At 38.4% G+C, this 18331-nt stretch overlaps 1 protein-coding gene across 5 annotated transcripts in view; it reads right to left on the reverse strand.

Moving 5' to 3' along the window:
- Nucleotides 1-18087, reverse strand: part of PTBP2 (polypyrimidine tract binding protein 2) — a 42178-nt gene extending 24091 nt beyond the window's left edge. For 2 of the 5 annotated variants that reach the window (XM_088524485.1, XM_088524484.1), the window contains exons 1-3: nt 17965-18087; nt 16645-16675; nt 6738-6813 (exon numbers count right to left, since the gene is read on the reverse strand). In XM_088524485.1, coding sequence (XP_088380611.1) covers nt 6738-6813; nt 16645-16675; nt 17965-17972 — 115 coding nt within the window. In that variant the 5' untranslated portion in view covers nt 17973-18087. The remainder of the gene's footprint in view (nt 1-6737; nt 6814-16644; nt 16676-17964) is intronic. The other 3 variants (XM_088524488.1, XM_088524487.1, XM_088524486.1) reach the window with 3 other exon arrangements.
- Between the last annotated feature and the right edge of the window lie 244 nt (nt 18088-18331).

The raw sequence follows: 18331 nt of genomic DNA on the forward strand, positions 1-18331 counted from the left end.
TTGCACATATTTCTGCACTACTGACTGTATAAACAAGGACATATGGTAAATATCTCAATTTGTTACAGATTAAGGAACAGATTATTTTCCCTCTTACCCCTGTTCCCCTCATTCAGGGAAATACAACTTCCAAGAAGCACCAATTTATCTGAAGAACTGAATAATCAGGGTCCAACAACAGAAAAAGTGGTAAGAAGCTCTGTTCTTTTTGTCCTTCTTGACAAGAAAGGGAACATGCACTGTTTTTAACTTCTGTTTTTCAGCCACAGGCTAACGATATTGAGGATACCAATTATTTCATTATGTAATTGTAACAATACAAACATATTTGTTTAATATTAAATATGCATGCCCTAAATATGCACATTTTCAGAAGTCTGTGGAAAAAATAAAATTTACCTTTTAAGATATTGGAATCTTTAGCAATGTTATGAATTTTTCTCCTCAATTCTGAAGTCTTTCTTATTTGCCACTTAAAAGCAAAAACAAACAAAATCCTATTTCCCAGTTGGAGATATATCATTAAACCATAATTGGAAATGAAAAACCACAATATTTAAACTATGGAAACAACTTATTCAGAGCCACTGAAAGCGAAACTCAGCTACTGTTAAAGCACCAACATTATACTCTAACGAAGCCCAGCACAATAACCAGTGGCCACAAAGCTAAAAGCTAAGTCAAGAGCAAGATCCTAAGCATAACATCATCTTTTTTTCAGAGAGACTATTGACACTAACACTTTCTGATAAATACAAAAATGCTCTGAAGAGTATAATGCTGCAATTTCTACAGTGGAAAAGCCATCATAAATAAAACCAGTATGACTAAAAGACATTGCTCAATATTAGTCTGGTTATTAATCAGTCTTAAGCGGTAGTAAAGAGAAAATCAAAGGCTCCATGAAACATTTGAAAACTGAACTGTGAGTATTCATTTTCATATATATTTAATACAGAAATATGGTGCTACAAGCAAAGATTTTGCCTAGACAATACACTAAAGAGTTGTTTTTGCTTCTTGGAAAGGAAGAAGAAAGGATAAAAAACTTCACAGGGCACAGACTGCAAAAACCAGCATATCTGCAGTAGTAGAAAACTTGATAAACCCTCTTTACCCAAATGACTAGTCTGCATCAGAGCCTTCAATATATGTCAATAGCCAGATACAAAAACATTTAAATACTCATGCTTTCCACCATGATCACTTCGTACAGAAAATGTTTCTTAACAGTCTTACTCTCAGCTGTTGCCAGTATAGAAAGTGCTGCCTGTCCAGATGAGCTTAATATGAAATTTATTATCAAATAGAATACAGGACCTATCTCCATACATAGAACACATGTGACCAAAAAAGGACAGCTGCACTCAGAAGATACCTCCTTTAAACTGTGGATTATGAACAGACAGAAAGATTAAGTGCAGCAGTGGTTACTGAACACAAACTGCACAAAACAAACAGCTTCAGAACTTATAATATGTAATAATATTTTGTAATTGAGGTAGAAGTTAATTAAATTAAGTAGAATAAAATTAAATTAGGGCATAGTGAAGCGGAGAGAAATTAACTGAAGTATTACATTTAAATTCCACACTATTTCTCTCATACTGAGGTTATTTTCTTTTAAAAGTTTCCTAATTTTTATTTAATCATATGTTCTGTACTTCGCCAAACCTCTCACTTCACCAATATATAGTCCACAAATTACCTACATTTAAGCACTGCTAACACATTAACTAAAATTGGTTATTAGTTATAAAAACACATCTAAGTTTATTCCCCAAGTTAAACAAAGAACTTGAACTACGAACTACTATAATTAGCTTCTATGGTAGAGTGCTAAGTTAATACAATAAATTATCCACCATACTAATTGTTAACATTCACTGCTAAATAAGTAAAAAAGAGAGATTAACAGTATCGTTTAAAGCTCCAAGAGTTTAGCGGGCTCAATAGCGAAACAAAAATGAGAAATGTTGGTACTAATAGAACTTTAATGCACAACAAAATAAAAGAGGCAATGGTTGAAACAGAAAATTTGGCAATTTTTTATTACAATCCCTTGTCTTGGGCAGCTTTCAGTGTCTTGTACTGTTCATCTACATATTTATGTATATGTGTATATATACACACAATATACATATATGCATATAAATGTATATATGCATGTATATGTATATATTCATATATACACACACATATACATATTGTATAAGTATACATTTATATACAAAAATATTATATATACGCACATACATATGTGTAGATACTTCTTTGCATATTTCAACACTACCAGTCATGGTACAAGCACCTTCATACATTTAACTATTACAGGACTTCTATCAGGTATACCTGCACCTGAAAGGCAAACAGGCTCAAAAATCAAACTTGAACACAAAATTAACTTGTCATAAAGGAATTCTCATTCCTATCTCTTAAGGAAAATAGAATTTCTTTTTCCCCAAAAAGTTTAAAAGCTGAAGAATATGCAACAAATACGCAGTTCTGCATTTAGCAGACAAAGCACTGGAAAATGAAAAAATGTATTTTTAGCTGTACTTACATGTAGTTGCTTAGGCTGTTATAAACCACATTTTAGTTTACCTGAACTGCCTTTCACCAAGTCTTATCTGCTGCATAACGGCATTAAATATATGTATATATACATATATATTTATGTATTTATTTTCACAGTGCTGAAGAGTGGGTTATGCTGTGCAGAGAGGTTATGCTGTGCGGAGCAGAAAAGAATGGACTTTGACAGTATTTTCAGACAAGCTAAACAACGCTTATATGTCATGCTTTTGCCAATACCACCTCAACATTGCAACATCGGCTATTCTACAAGGCTCAGAAACTTAAACATCTGAAGTCACAAAGCTTCTCAAAGGGCTCCAATATTTTTTGAACTAGAACGTTATAAGCTGTCATCCTTTGCAAAACATTCAGATGTAGCAGAAGGGATTTTCCCTCCAAGTGTTTGCAGAAACATATTCTTCCATATTGCTAATAAATTGCTTTAGTAAAAGCTATTTTTGTATGTTTAAATACACATGCTTTGCTTAAATGAAATGCCATGAGGATGAAGGCAGTAACCAAATGATACCCAGAAGAAAACGGCAGATGTAAGGGGTACAGAAGCAATTGGTGACCAAACTCCAGTCTGAAGAGCTTGTCCTCCCTTATCCAAAAGACCATTTCTCTTACAAGAGACACAACATACTGGCTAGTACCTTCATCTGCAACAGATGTCACTACCAAGTATTCCCAGTTTCCCTTTAGCTATGCAGTCCAGTTGAAGAGAAATACTGACACCAAAGCTGTTTAAGAGCCACTCAGGGTTGAGGCCTCCTGTTGTGAGCAACAAATTTCATCCTATAGACAACAGGCTAACATGCTGTCATTTTCCTTACTTCCATCTTCTCAACCATATAACCAATAAGAATGCAAAAAGTGCATGTGTATGTGTGGGCATGCATATTTCCCTGCTAATCGGGTTTGTGGGTGGAAGAGGGGAAAACAGGGCAACGAAATGCAAGGGGAGAGATCTGTATACAAGAGGCACTACAGAACACAGAAAGCAGCTTGGCTTACTCCTACTAAAAAGGAAAGCATAAAAAGGGAAAGCAAAAGTATTCAGATGAGCGTTAAAAGTACTATAGTACTGTGCCTAACTGAAAGGAAGCGGCATAACAACAAAATAAAACCACAAAAACACCTCCCCACACACACACCAAGCCTATTACTGCTATTAAAAGTCAGAATGATCACTTCTAAAGAAATCCCACCAATCTTACCCTTAAGGACACATCCCACAAAACTACCAAAAACACCCATATCTATAAATGTTTCTTTTTGACAACTTCTCCAATTAAAATAAGCAAACAGATAAATGGCATTTCTATAGTACAGATTTACAAAGAAACAAGTCAATGATTCTTAAGTCTTAGTACCAAGTTTAAGCCTGCTAGGGCACTGCTGGGACAAGTATGTTTTCTGAATTGCACACTCTTATAGGACTTAGGAGATTATGAAAATAAACTGCCTCTTTCTTCTGTTCATCTAGATAGCAGTCTGGAAAATATCATGGGATCAGAGAGTGAAAATGTCAAGGTCAAAAGCCGAAAAGGTTTCTTGGTACTGCAGAAAACAATATCCAGATTTCATAAAAATCATGACACCACTCCCGAACTACACGGAATGAAAGGACATATACAGATATTAGTTCTAAAGTTAGCGTAAACCAATTTCTGAAGCGTGCCTTCTTTACAAGGAGATTGATCAATCATTACAGACTCTGTAATAGGTGCTAGAATCTTTGAAGAAGATTCATCACTATGGCTACAGTAGAATAACTATTTTATACAAAAATTCAGTATTGGAGAACTAAAACAAAGAAAAAGAAAGATATATTAATCTTTTGAACCCAAGGAGCACGTGAACATTATTAGCTTTGGGAGTTTGGTAAAAACACACCCAGACACAAGAAAGTAAGAACACCCTCACCAACACATTTATTCATCTCAACCACTTGAGAACCTAATCATTTCAGAATCTACAGGCTAAACTTCTCAAGGAAATGGTACTAGTCCAGAGTGAGTACTTCTTGGTTTCTAATAAACAGGGCAGCTACAGAGTAAAGTCAAAACTAGACAATGAACTGGATATTTTAGCTTTTTTTTTTTTTTTTTTTTGCTATTTATCTTCCAGCTGCCTGCCTTTGATAAATTGTAATTATTCTCAAAAAAAGTGCTAAGTAAAATTTTAAAATTGCACACCTAGCTAACCTGCTAGTCCTCATCGCAGTTGCCTGTCACCCTGACCTCTGTAGGGAATGCCTCCACTTATAATACTGCCTTTCCCCCCCGCCTTGTCTTCCTAGCTTATTTTCCCCCCTACATCAATCACGTTTCATGGTAGGCAACTAGCAGTATTGGCCCTAAATGAGCTCCTGTAGTATCTGTAAAACTTTTTCAGGCATAGAGACATCAAAACTCTCACTTATACAAAATGCAAAGAATCAGGTCTTTTGAAAACTTCACACTTCCCCCCATGTCACAAACCCACTTCCTCCCCCCATCCCCACCCCCAGGAAAAGAAACAAAAAAACCACTCTGACCCATACCTTAAGCAAGGGCAAAAAGGGAGGGGAGAAGAATAAAACACACAGGAACAACGGTAGGTCAGCAGGACATCTAACCCCAAAGCTTTCTTACAACTACTTATACAGTTATTACAATAGAAAATGAAGGTAAAAGACTTTTGAGAAAGGTAAAAGACTTTTGAGAACAAAGTTATCTCTACTTAAAATGTTAAGACTTAAGAATGCTTCTGTGATTTTTCTAAGAAAGCAAAACTTTCAAAGCAAAAATATTTTTTACTTTGTATTTCGTCTTTAGCTTTAAAAGTCTTCCCATTGATAAGTTAACTTGCATTTAGTTTCCTGAACTAAAACTTTCTCTGAAACTATATGGAATTTTTCAAGAAAAAATACGTTTACCCTAACAGCAGACAATAGCATCCTCCTCCCCAGGAAAAACCCTCATAACCTATTCTCCAGTTAATTCCTGTCTCATTTAACTAAAACAAACTGCTGAAATAGTAGTATTTCATATGGCAGAGAATATCTAGAAAATAAAAATGGAGAGGTTCATCTTTGAAAACCAGAAGCAACTCAGAAAAATCAGAGGAGACAAATGAATCTTCTGACAGCCTGAAATTGCTGTAAATGCACTTCATTTGTTTTTCATCTGTGCCAGAGAAGCATCGTTTCCTCAAGGTGCAGGAAATGCAAGTGGTTCTTCTCTGTTGTTCCTCCACAGGATACAGCAGTTGTGCAACCATGCAACTGATCAGTAAAATGATCCAAAGGAAGAACTATACTTTTTGGGAGAAGAATATAAATGATTATGGTATCCTTACTACATAAAAGCATGAAAAAGATCCATCAGGCATATTCAAGCAACAACTAGGCAGCTACTTGGGAAGCTCATTAACATGGAGGCCATAAACTATTTCATCCACATATCTGAAGAAAGAGGAGAAAAAAAGTAGTTATGTATGACAAAAACAGGAAGAGATATGACCAGTCCAAAGGAGCCAAATAGGAGTTGAGCATATAGGACCATAAACTGTCATAAAAAGCAGTATATTATCTGCCAATTCGTGAAAAGCCTTTGTATCTAGCATCATCAAAAATTTAGAAAACTGTCTTACTTTTCGCTGTTATTAATAGATTCTAAAGCTGCCACCTCAAACTGCAGCAGCAAAATGAAGTTCCTTGCTTTGACAATCTAAATAAGAACAGAGGAATTTGTTTTCCTGAAAAGATAGTAAATTATGAAAAAGGCACAGTGTTCTTAGTAGTAATGCCCAGATATGCAAATGCCTACATATGAAAAAGATGTACTACTGGAGTTTTTTACTCTTCCTTGGTAGCTGTCATTCCTTAGCTTCCTTACTCAAGGCAGCTGCACAAGACAAGTGTAATTTTTCATCCCACTACCCACCACCAATTTACTGTATTGATAGCTAAGGGTTTCCTTTTGTTTTAAGGGACTGCTCTTCTCAGACACCCGAGGTTTGACAGTAGATACAAGGTCTCTCTAGTCTGATGCATGGCAATAGTTTACCCCTCTATAACGCAACGGATTCTGTTTTCAGTATTTTCCCCTTGTAAACAGGAAACGAGTCCAAGAATAAACGATATATTTCTCCTTTGAAATGGCATCACTTACCAGTAACTACCATGCTGCTCATGTTAGAGTTCGGGCTATTGAGTACACTGCCTGAAAGAAGTTCGTCAGATCCTCTCTAAAAAGAAAGAGACAGTAAGAGATTTTTTTTCTTCTATTTTATATTTTTAAAGATGATATTAAAAATGTCAGTTTGACAGGGAAAAAATCTTAGAAGAATGTAAGCAAGCATAATCAAAACTATTTTGCTTCGGCAGATTTCCTCTTAAGATAATGCAGAACAATTTGAAATCTAAGTAAAGCAATATATTTACATGGCAAACTTTGAAATGAGAGTTGATTAAGCATAGTTGTTTCACCCACCACTGAAATGCAGCCACCTTCAGGGACAACAAGAAGTGTCGAACAACAAGCCTGTCCAGGATCTCAAATTAAATTATATCTAACCAAAACTACAAGGGAAATCTTTACAAAGAGATATGTTGAATTTAGTTCAATTCCAACATCCCTACTTTTAAAGGCTTTCTTCATAGGGAATTAACAGGTTATGGTTTGGAGGTACCCACCTGTCCTACAACACACTTGAAGGCAGGGAGTGACATCTTCATTTTAATTTAACTCTACAGTTTGACAACAAGTGTCAAATAATAGGTCTTTTTGAAGCTGACTTGGAAGTGGACTGCGGCAGTCAGAGGAAGGTCTATATTAAAAACTTAACTTAAAAGGAAAGGTTATCCTCATTTATGAGATGATCCCTACACAACTAGACAAAACTAGAGAGGCTTTTATTCCTTCCCCCTCCAACTGCTTCCCCCCACCTCTTTGAAAAATGATAATTGAGGGGTGAAATCTTAAGGTTCATATTCTTTATTTCTCCCCTGGATACTTTGAATGTACTCCTTCCTTCACCTTTCAGGGTATACAAGATTCAAATGAAAGTACCACCATTTTTAACCAGGGGGTGGATGAGAGGGAAAGAAGCCCCCAACATATTCAGGTATTCTGAATACCTGAAAACAAACACACACCCACCCACATACCCAATTCTCAAAAATCACATAAGCCTCACATCCTTTAAATGTTATCTTTAATTGCTTACTGGATCTTTTGGTAATTAAAAAAAAGTTTTCCTTATCACTAGCACCATCAACACTAGGTCAGATGACGGCTAAGAATGAGAAGAGGAAAAAAACAGCTACTACCCATATTCATAAAAACAGGTGCTTTTCATTATGCAATGGACACTGTAATAGACTCTCAAAGGAAGTTGGCAAGCTCATTTTACATGAAACTCAGTACTAAACTAACATGAGGATAACACATTTCCTTGCAACACAGTTGCAAGATGCATAAAATAAAAACTTTCCCCAGTTTATCCCCCTCCACTGCATATATAAACAAGACTACCAGCATGTTAAAGTACTTATTCCACATCTAAAATACAGAATCCTCAGAAACAGGACATATGTGTAGGCTCCTGTAGACCCACTAAAGTTCTAATTTTCCTAACATCACCTCCAAAGAAATTTTTACAAATAGTCAAACACTCTTGGCTTCCTAGAGTATATAAAAGCAGTGCCTAACAAATCAACAGAGCCGACATCCTTCCAAAATTTGTAATGCCCAGCAATAGGTCTTGCCCCCTGAACGTAAGGGCAGATCTACTAGTGAGACATAATTAAACAAAAATTTAACTGGACAAAACTGAGAAGAGTCAGAAGTTATGCAAACTCTCCAGTACTGAAACTACATTATTCCTCATCGCAACTGTCATACTAAATGCCTGTTGTCACTGTATAGGCTGAAACATAAGCTCTCCTTTCCCTTTAATTATCTATTTTTCTAATACGATTTGCATAACTAAAAATCTCACATTTCAGGATTAACAGTGAGTTAACTCACTTGGTGACTGTTGCAGTCATTACTGCTCACAGCTATTTACCCAGCCTTGCTTGGAAGCCCCTTGTTGCCTGGACAGGCAGAAGCAGCACCAGAGAATAGCAGCTATTTTGGCTTTCCTTAGTATGTCAGGGTATGGTTTGCAGTGGTTCAACGGTTGCTACGTAAAAACTGAAAAATTCCCAGTACCAAACAAATGCTCTTCTCAAAACCTGGAAGAAGTGTCACAATTCTGAGATCACTCAGAATTGTTCAATAAATCTTCAGGCTCAATAACTTATTTTTGTGCGCAACTCCTGACAAGCAGAACATATGAATGATTTCATAAACTCAGGGTAATCAGACTTTTAAAAGCTGTAGAATTGTTAATACACAGGAGGAGCACAAAGTTAATTAATGACCTAGATATTGAGTTACTGCATTTGTTTCATGTATAGAGTTAAAAACATTTCTCCTCATTTTGAAATGTATTTTGCATTTCATTAGTAAGCTCACATGGTTAATTATGAGATTTTGTCATTACACTTAAAAGCTTAAAAATTTGTTTCAGAAGAACAACTGAATTCAAGTTTCTTATATGGACATGTATCACAAGTCCTACAGCACTTGCTTTGTTCTTATAAAGCAGAGCATTCACAAGTCCAAAGTACACCAGCACAAGTTCGCATGTGGAATCTTCTTCCAGGTGATCATGAAGAACGTACAGAAAATCTCCTCAAATTCAGCATCATAAATACCTGCCAAGGTTTAGCTAAAAGTCAAAAACATCCTGTCACATGACCAGACAACCTTATTAAATACACATAGCTTTTTTTCCTTAATGATTCTCAAGCAGCCTAGACATCCCTGTATATCATTAAACATATTTTAAAGCCAGCTACTGTGCAAAAGACACCCAGTGTATTGTGCACAGGGTGACTGAATTACAAATGAAAAGTAAAGCTGTCTGGTAAGCATTATTTCAAAAGGATCACCTTAAGCTGATAGTTGGCAAATCCGAAGACAGATCTAGTAATTTAAGGGTATTAAGTAAGCCATTGTCCACTCCTATATGAATGGACACTGCTATGATACAAACACTTCCTAAAATTAGAGCAGAAACACTTATTTGACTTACTTGTATTCAGAACGATCAGACTCATTTTGCATTTTTGGGATGCTCTCCATCACTATCTCACAAGTGACACTGAGGACATTTCAACTAATTTAGGTCAGTTCTATTGCAACAGTCTTGGCCCCAGTGGCAGGTACTTCCACTGACAGTGTTAAACAGCATATTAACGTAGGGCTTGAGGGCTTTAATGAACCAAGAATTTACTGTCTAAAACTGACACGTAGGATCACTTGCCAATGGGTGAAAAATGCACAACTCAGTCTGAATGTGTGTTTTAGGAAAACAGCACACATATAGAGACATAGTTTTATATTTTGTATAAGCTGAACACACCATTTCTATACTTCAGTAACCAAATATAGTTGCTTTCATATACTCTGACTCTTTTACAATTCACAAAAATCAATTATACAAAGAAAGAAAAATACAATTTGCTTAGTGAATTAACTACTTTGTTGCTTACTTTAATAGTCATAGTTAACTCAGAATGCTTTACTACATACAGCTGGACTTCCCATGTTCTTTTCCATAAACTTTCAAACTAAGCTAGATAATATATATTAAGTACCTACGTAACACAGGCACTGCGGTCATACAATCCTTCTAGGATGTTTAAAAGCAGAAAAAAACAAAATGAAAACAAAACAAAAAACACTATTTAGAAGGCTCTGCAAACTACATTTCCCATATTACAGAGAAGACTTGAAATACTTCAGTATCTTCCCCCAGTACTCTTCTACATTCAAGGCAAAGAAAAAAAAAAAAAAGTAAACATTAACAACTTGCAAATCTTGGCTTGATAACTACCTAAGAAGTTTAATCTTTTAAAGAGAATTTTGGGGGAGGGATGAGATACTTAAGACACACACTATCAGCTCTTTTCCAACTAATTTGATGTTTTTGAAAACCCTAGTTTAACTAAAGCTAAAATTAAAAAGTTTGTATTATAGAAAGTGTACTAGCATTACTTGTAGATGAAAGCTTCTTCCAACATTTTAAACCCACTGAATGGATACTGCTAAAAACAGTAAACGAATGACAAGCCTGAATTTATATTAAAGTCAAAGCATCATCTAAATACATTTCTTTAAGTCCTGGTAAAAATGATATTGAGAATACCCTCAGATTCTGAAAAATACATTTTCAAGTAACTCCTCTAATTTGTGATTTGTGGCAATAGTGATAAGCCTGAAGAGCAGGATGCTCTCCCCACTCAACCTGATGAAAAGAAAAAAAAAAAAAAAGTAGGGTGGGGAGAGAATTTTAGCTGACTGCACCTTAACCAGTCACTATCTCCCTACAGGCATGTATTTCCCAAGGGGTATGATAAACCCAGAGACATATCTCATGATTTAAAGTAATCTAACAGCACTGTGAGACACTCTGTTTCTAACAACATCTGGGAACATTTCAAAATAAAAAGCCAGAAACCTAGTAGAATGGTTGAGGAATAAGAGCTCCGAAAATTTCAGGATGGTTGGTGAACATTCCACTCCAGACAACACACTCTGCTTCAATATTAAGAGACTGAATTAATTTTGAGGATACAGGAAGCTATACGGACAACAGCCTTTAAACCCCCTAAACACAGCAGTTATAAACTTTATTCACTTTACATATGAAATGGATTAGTATTTAATGAATGCTTCATTTTAAACAGGATGCATGTTTCTTTGTGTAATAAATACACCGTGACACAAATGAAGAGGATATATTTTACTTGCCTTATACTCTGCCTTGAGACAGTACTGTCCCCACTTAACCATACATTGTTTTTGTCTTCTAACAACTAATTAAAATATTTTCACATTCAGTAGTGTTTGATAAGGAATGGTGAGAAGAATAGCTTTTTCACTGATAACAGTGTTAGGCAAGGTATGCTGTGTATCGAATTTATAAAGATGCACAGTTAGCTCCAAGATGCTCTTTTCTCCCCAACCAAGAGAATCTGACGAAGACTTTAAATTAGCAAGATGTAAACACAAGCCTATGTTCCTCTTAAAAAAACAAACGAACAAAAAAAAAAAAAAAACACAGAACATGAGAAAGAGCCAAACTTCTCAAGGTACCCAAGGACCTCGCTGAACTCTATTAAAGCAGAGAGCTGGGGAGTCAAGCACCTAATCTCCACTTAACTCACAGTGTCCAGCCTCATTTCCAAGCCTTGGGACTTTCAAGGAATAAGGGAACAGGCAAAAGCCAAGCCCAACACTAGTCAACTCTTTAAGCTTTCAGGACCAACTAAACTAGAATAGAATAAAAAAATATAAAAATAAAAATATTTATTCTAGCCTTTCAGATTTTCTATTCCACTTACCAGCATGTAAACTGTTATTCTGAAGAAGTACATAACTGCTAATGAACTAAAATAAGGGAAAAATAATCCACCAGAGCTACCATCTGGACATGTTCTTAGCAAATTGATTGGATAATAGCGGCACCTAGAAGTATGGACCTTCTGCAGCAGTCTATACATCACAATAAAAGACACAAGAGGCATTTTGTCTTTACTGCTCTGCTATTTTTCTATAATAAACAAAGTTAAAAGCTACTGCCATGTAACTATCTATAAGTCAATCCTTAAATTACGCTCTGACCAAAAACCTTATGGCTGGGGAGGGGGTTGCAGCTGTAAATGAACAAAGACAATTCCCTACAGCAAACATCACAATCCTCTGAGCAATCTGTGAAACCACAGTCTAATTTGAGCCACTTTTGACACCAAAAACAATGGTCTTCCCCTCTTCTCTGGTCCAAGCAACCTGTTCTTATTCTATCCTCCTGAAGTCTGTATTGCTACAAGTATTTATATAATCATATGGTAAAATGCTTTGGGACAAGCAAAATATTAATAGGATTTTATCATTTTAAAATAAAATTAAGTTTTATAAAAACCATAACTCATTATGTAAGACAAGCTTTGGCCTGGTTAAGTTGCTAAGACAACTTTGTGAAGTAACTGTGTCAACATCTGTGCCAGAAACAACACAGTGACAGGGAAAAAGCACCTTCTTTTCGTGATAGGCTGCTTAATTTGCTTGTAAAAAGCATGCACCAAAAAACAGGAAAGGCATTTTCATGCTGGTAGCTGATATTTCCGAGGCTGGGTACAGGTGATCCTACAAATCCCCTTGTTAGGGTGCAAGTATAGGTGCTCTGTTAAAAATGAAAAATAGGTGATTCCCAGTTAGTGACAGATGTGAAAATGCATCAAAGGAGTAGGCTAATCTTCTCTTACATCAATACTGATCTGCTGTAAAGCATAAGCTAATCGTCAACGTTTTCCCTCCTCTCCAATTTTAGCTCTTTGTATTTTGCCATATGCACGACCATGGCAGAAGGAACATTTTAAGAAAACAAAAAGCTACAAAGAAAAAAAAAGAAATAGGAATAGACCAATAGTAAAAAAAAAACAGATACTAAAGTCACAATTTAAACAGGGTCTATTCACAGAAGTTACTGTTAAAAAGGGAGTAACAAGCTTTTTTAGTCACCACTGACAAGTTCCTTGTAGTAGCAACAAAATACTACTGCTGAAGAGACGTATCTAAAACTTCTAAATTAGGTCATACTTTGTTCTTATTTCACTGCTAGAATTTTCTGTGTATTCTTTGCTCTCTCCTTTTGCTACAAAAGAGTATTACTGAAGACAAAACTTGATTTAGAAGCATTATCCTAGCCAGCAGAAAATTAAAAGATAGTTTCTCCAGTTTACAGAAGTAAACTTCAGGAAACATTTTAAGATCAAAGCCATTAACTAAGCCTGTGCATACTGTAAACAATATTCAAATACAGCTAAACAGTCAGGAGAGTTTATCTAAATTTTAATTGTTCAGAGATACGAACAAAAAGACCTTCTGCTCACTTAAGTTCTAAAGAGGAGCCCCTAACAGCTCAGGCAATAGTACTCTCCCCTATTTGAGTAGGCTTAAATAAGCCATTTTTCTCATATTACTGTCCTCAGCTCATTCTACTAGTGGCCCAATTATAACAAACATACAAAAGCAGACAGAACTGTCAATCTCTTAAGTTTGCAACTATCAAGTTTTAGTGATTTATAGCTCTGTACTAAGAAAAAAAGTGGACTATCATACGGCATTAGTCAACATAATTAAAAATTAATCAAATGATAACTTATTTAAAGAAAACGAGTGGTAGAGTATCAAGAAGGAAGGTGGCAAAGACTAGAAGCAATATTAAAAACAGGAGAAAAAAGAAGAAACTGAAAGTAAAAGGTATGAAAACACTAGGACAGACTTAATGTCTTCTGAGAACTTCCTAAGATTTCTGAAGTGTTCTTTTTACTTTTTAAAAATTTTTACTATACTGCAGATATTTCAAATGCAAATTCTAAATAAATCCAAATATTTCCACCACGCAATCATTAACAGCAAAAATGGGGTGGTGTTCTACAGAGATGACCTCTCAGAGTTTGCAAACAATGAGCAATGATCCAGGAGCCCTTAAAAAACCCTGCTACTCCCTCCTTCTCCACCTGCTCAGATTTCCTTAGAACTATGCTCTTTTAGCTAATGGTTTTCCTGCACAAAAACTTGAACATTTAGTAAAAAAAGGAGACACGTTACTGTTTAGAAAAATATTAGGATGTGCCAGGCCATTACTTCCTAGCATCTGCTACCCTAACAGACAGGCTATAGCTAATGCAATTCTCAGTTGTGTACCAAAGTCACTGATGATTTTATTAAGTTACATCAGAGATGGCCACACTTTCCAAAGAGAAGGGCCACACGTTACTGTCCCTTTTGCTGAGTTTAATCAAATACATTACACACATGCTGTGACTCTCATGCTATCAGCTGATCAGCAGTTGCAAAAATCTCAAGAAAGCTTCAGGTTCAATGAACATATTGGAAAAGCTGACTGCACACATGCACAGGTAAATCCTTGCCTGCTTCCAGCAGCCCTCCAGTACAGACAACTGCCAAAGGAGTACCAAAACTGCTGATATTCACAGTCAAAATTGACAGCCCCAAGGCACACAAGAAAAAGGAGATAAAAGAAAGGACAGATGAGACTTCCCAATTGTCTATACATCACCTATAGGTCAGGCCTTCTTCAATTTTAAAATGTCATTAATTCATCAAGACCAATGAAAAGTAATCAGAGAAGAAAAGTGCAATCACAAAAGCTTCACAGTGCTTTCTACAAAGTTGGAGAACAGTTAATATTAGCCTGTTCCCCTGGCTGCACACAGCATTTTGGAGGCTGGTAAGAATGCAGGGTGGAATTACGAAGAGGAGGGCAGAAGCTCCAGGAAACAGTCCAGCTGACTTCTCCCATAACTAACAGCTTTCTCCAAAGACCACCCTCCTCTGTCTGTACTCGCTGCACTCCAGCACACTACTGGATTCTTCTCTTTAGAAAGAGAGTGTAACTCTATGACCGCACAGCAAAGAGCACACCTTGTTACTTCTGTGCATTTCATACTACTTACTGTTTTTTACACCTTGTGTTGTGTTCCATCTTACATTCTTACTTATCTTCATAATATAATTTTGACAATCCATGAAAAGTAGCCATTGTGTCCTCCGAAAATTCTTCAATTCATTGGCTAGCTAACATCTGAAAACATTTCCAGAAGTACACTATGCACTTACAGCACTTCATATATGCATTTTATCAACTCTCAAATTATCATAAAATGAAGTCCCTCATATTTAAGAACAAAATTGATACCAAATTCATTTTCTCTTGAAGTCAGATCCTCCCAGCTTACAGATCAGACAATACATGGATTATCTGAAATTGCTATTTTACATTAGACAAGACAAAGTAGTTTGAAGATTTCTTGGCCCAAAAACTTTTCATGCGAGTGGCTGTTTACTTCTGAAAGACCTGCATTTCCTTTGGTATTCTTCCATACTCTCAAATTATTCTTAAAGAAGTTTTATGAGTCAACATCTTGTTCTCCGAGGCAACGGGGAAACAACCTCTCCAGTCAGAATTTCTGACTGGCATCAGCAACCACAAAAGCACCTTTAATGACTGCACTTCTTTTTGATTCCGAGAGTGATTTCAAGCTTGCCTACACTAAGCGCACCCAGCACGTGGAGCCAGACAGGCCCAAAACCTACACAGCTCACCTCACAACTACTCCCGTAAGTGAGTTTACTCACACATACGTATGTATTGCTACAGACTAACTCTTATCTAGAAGCTATTCTAAATTAACAGGATCAAAACCAAGTCTAAGCCAAAGAGGTTTACTAGCCCCGGACAAATACACAGACTTCACTTCACACGTGAGAAAACTTCCACCTATACCACTGAAATGCAATCCATTGCATGCATTCATCAACACAACTTATATGTTCCCTTGCCACATATCTTCATGCCCTGCATTGCTCAGTCTCATTTTACGAGGTCCTGCAGTAGATCCGAACACAAAGGTGAAGTAAATCATATAGTCATTATGAAACTCCCGCCTTATTGTCCAAAGTATGACATATTCCTAACTTAACTTGACAGGTAGAGAGTAAAACAAAGCAAGGATCTGCTTCTCTGGCTACAGGACAGATTCTAGCTCCTATATTTTGTATCCCATTACGGATAGCCACTGGTAGTTAGTCAGAAAAAGGGGCAGAGAAAAGGTGAGAAAAAAAAGAAAAAAAACTTTTGCACATCTTTCATAGTCAACACGCAACAGGATAGTTGCCTTTGAAAAAGTCTGCAATATTAAGCTTTAAAATAAAAAGCGGATTCCAATACATTAATCTAGAACTATTTACAGTTCAGTGTCCACAGAAGTACTTTTCAGAAACTCTCAAATTGATCTAGGGATTTTTGGTTAATATACACATTGATGGCTACATGTTAGCTGCTATTGACTAGTTAAGTCTTACAACTTGCAATTACCCGAGTTAATTCATTTTTTATCAACAATTTGACCCCTTATTTGTGAGATGTACATCCTACCTTCACACCAACCGCAACATCAGTGACGATGCTGTAAAGAAAAAACAGAAAACAACAAAAAAAAACAAGTCAACTGATTTATTCTCATTAAACAAGCTTATTTTTAATGTATTGCAATGGCATCATAAATAGGAAAAGAAATAGTCAACAACTTCCCAAAATAACAAAAAGTATGTGCAAAGAACAGAGTATCACCAAGGGAAAGTAGATAAGAAACCTACAAAAGTTCCTGAGCTCCCCCAGCTTATAAACTTTTCCAGAAGAGTCCAGACTTTCAAGTAAACCTTACTTTAAAGCAACACTGCCAGAACACATTTGGGGAACTTAAGTTTCTGGACTACGTGATAGTTCACAAACACAGTAGATAGAAGAATTTAACAATAAATACAGAACTTTTCTCCCCTTCCCCTCCACCCTTTAACCAGACTTCAAGTTCAACAACACAGCTTATCGTAGAGTTGCTTTTAGAGCAGAAAGCAACAAATACTTTTTCTAAATTGAGGCTGAAAAGGGACAGTATCGGCCAAATATCACAAATTCAATCATCGGATACACTCATATGGAAACTCTAGGAAAGACATCTCCAACGTGGCTCTTTTCCTTAGGGGGAGTCACATCATAACTCCCAGCATGTAACGTAATTGTGTCTACATTAGTTCTGGAGCTACTTTTTTTTTTGGGGGGGGGGGGGGCGGGGTGGGGAGAGAAGGGGGGGAAAACAAGCACAACAAATACAACACTCCCCTCAAAGAGGACAAGACAGAAAGCAAGCCCAGAAGGCGGGCAGGGGCGCGCGGGCGCATTCCAGAGCGCGGTACTCATCGCGCGCACGGCTTCCCGGGCAGGATCTGCAACTCCCAGCACTACAACACAAGTAACCGCCACGCACCCCGGGAGGCCGCAGGGCCTCGCGCCAGGGCGCACCCAGGAGCCGCGTCCGGCCCGCGGCGGATCGGCGGGAAGCCCGGAGCGGCTGGGGAGCCCCGTCCCCGTCCCGACCCGCCGCCCCGATGGCCCGGGCCGCACAAAGGCGCCTCGCGGGGGAGGGGAAGGGCCGCTCCACAACAAAAGGCTCCCGCCTTCTCCCCCGCGGCTCCGCACCGCGAGCCCCGCCGGGCTCCGGCCGGGCGGCCCCAGGGGCGGCCCCGCGAGCGGCCGCGCTGCGCGGAGCCTCCCCCCCGCCGCGGCCTCACTGCTCCGCGGCGGCAATGGCCGCTCCGCGGCCGCGAGGCGCCCGCCAAGAGGCGGCCGCGGCCCAGTGCGAGCTCCCTGCCCGCCGCGGGGCCAGGGCCGCCGCGCGCAGCGGCGCCCCATACTCACCCGTCCATCGCCGGGCAGGACGGAGCGCGGGCAACGGGACGGGGAGCCGCGCGGACAGCGCGCGCAGGAGCCTGCGAGAAAATGGCGGCCCGGCCTGCACGGAAAGCGCCGAAGGTTGCCGAGTACCCGATTCCCCTCCCGTCGCCGCCTCCAACCGCGCAGGCGCCCGCCACCCGCACATGCGCTGTTGCGCGTCCGAAGCTCTGCCAGCACCTGCCCCGGGCCGCCGGCGCTCGCGGAGGGCGTGGCCTTGCCCGGCCTGGGGCGGGGCCTTGCCCGGCCTGGGGCGGGGCTGGCGGCGGCTCCAAGCTCGCCGCGCTCCCGCCTCGCGGCCGGGGACGGGGGGAGCCCGGGTCGCGGCTCCGCC

The sequence above is a fragment of the Tinamus guttatus genome, unplaced genomic scaffold (assembly GCF_059628265.1).
Source record: "Tinamus guttatus ecotype Peru unplaced genomic scaffold, ASM5962826v1 Tinamus_guttatus_pri_ptg000211l, whole genome shotgun sequence".
Classification (NCBI taxonomy): Eukaryota; Metazoa; Chordata; class Aves; order Tinamiformes; family Tinamidae; genus Tinamus; species Tinamus guttatus.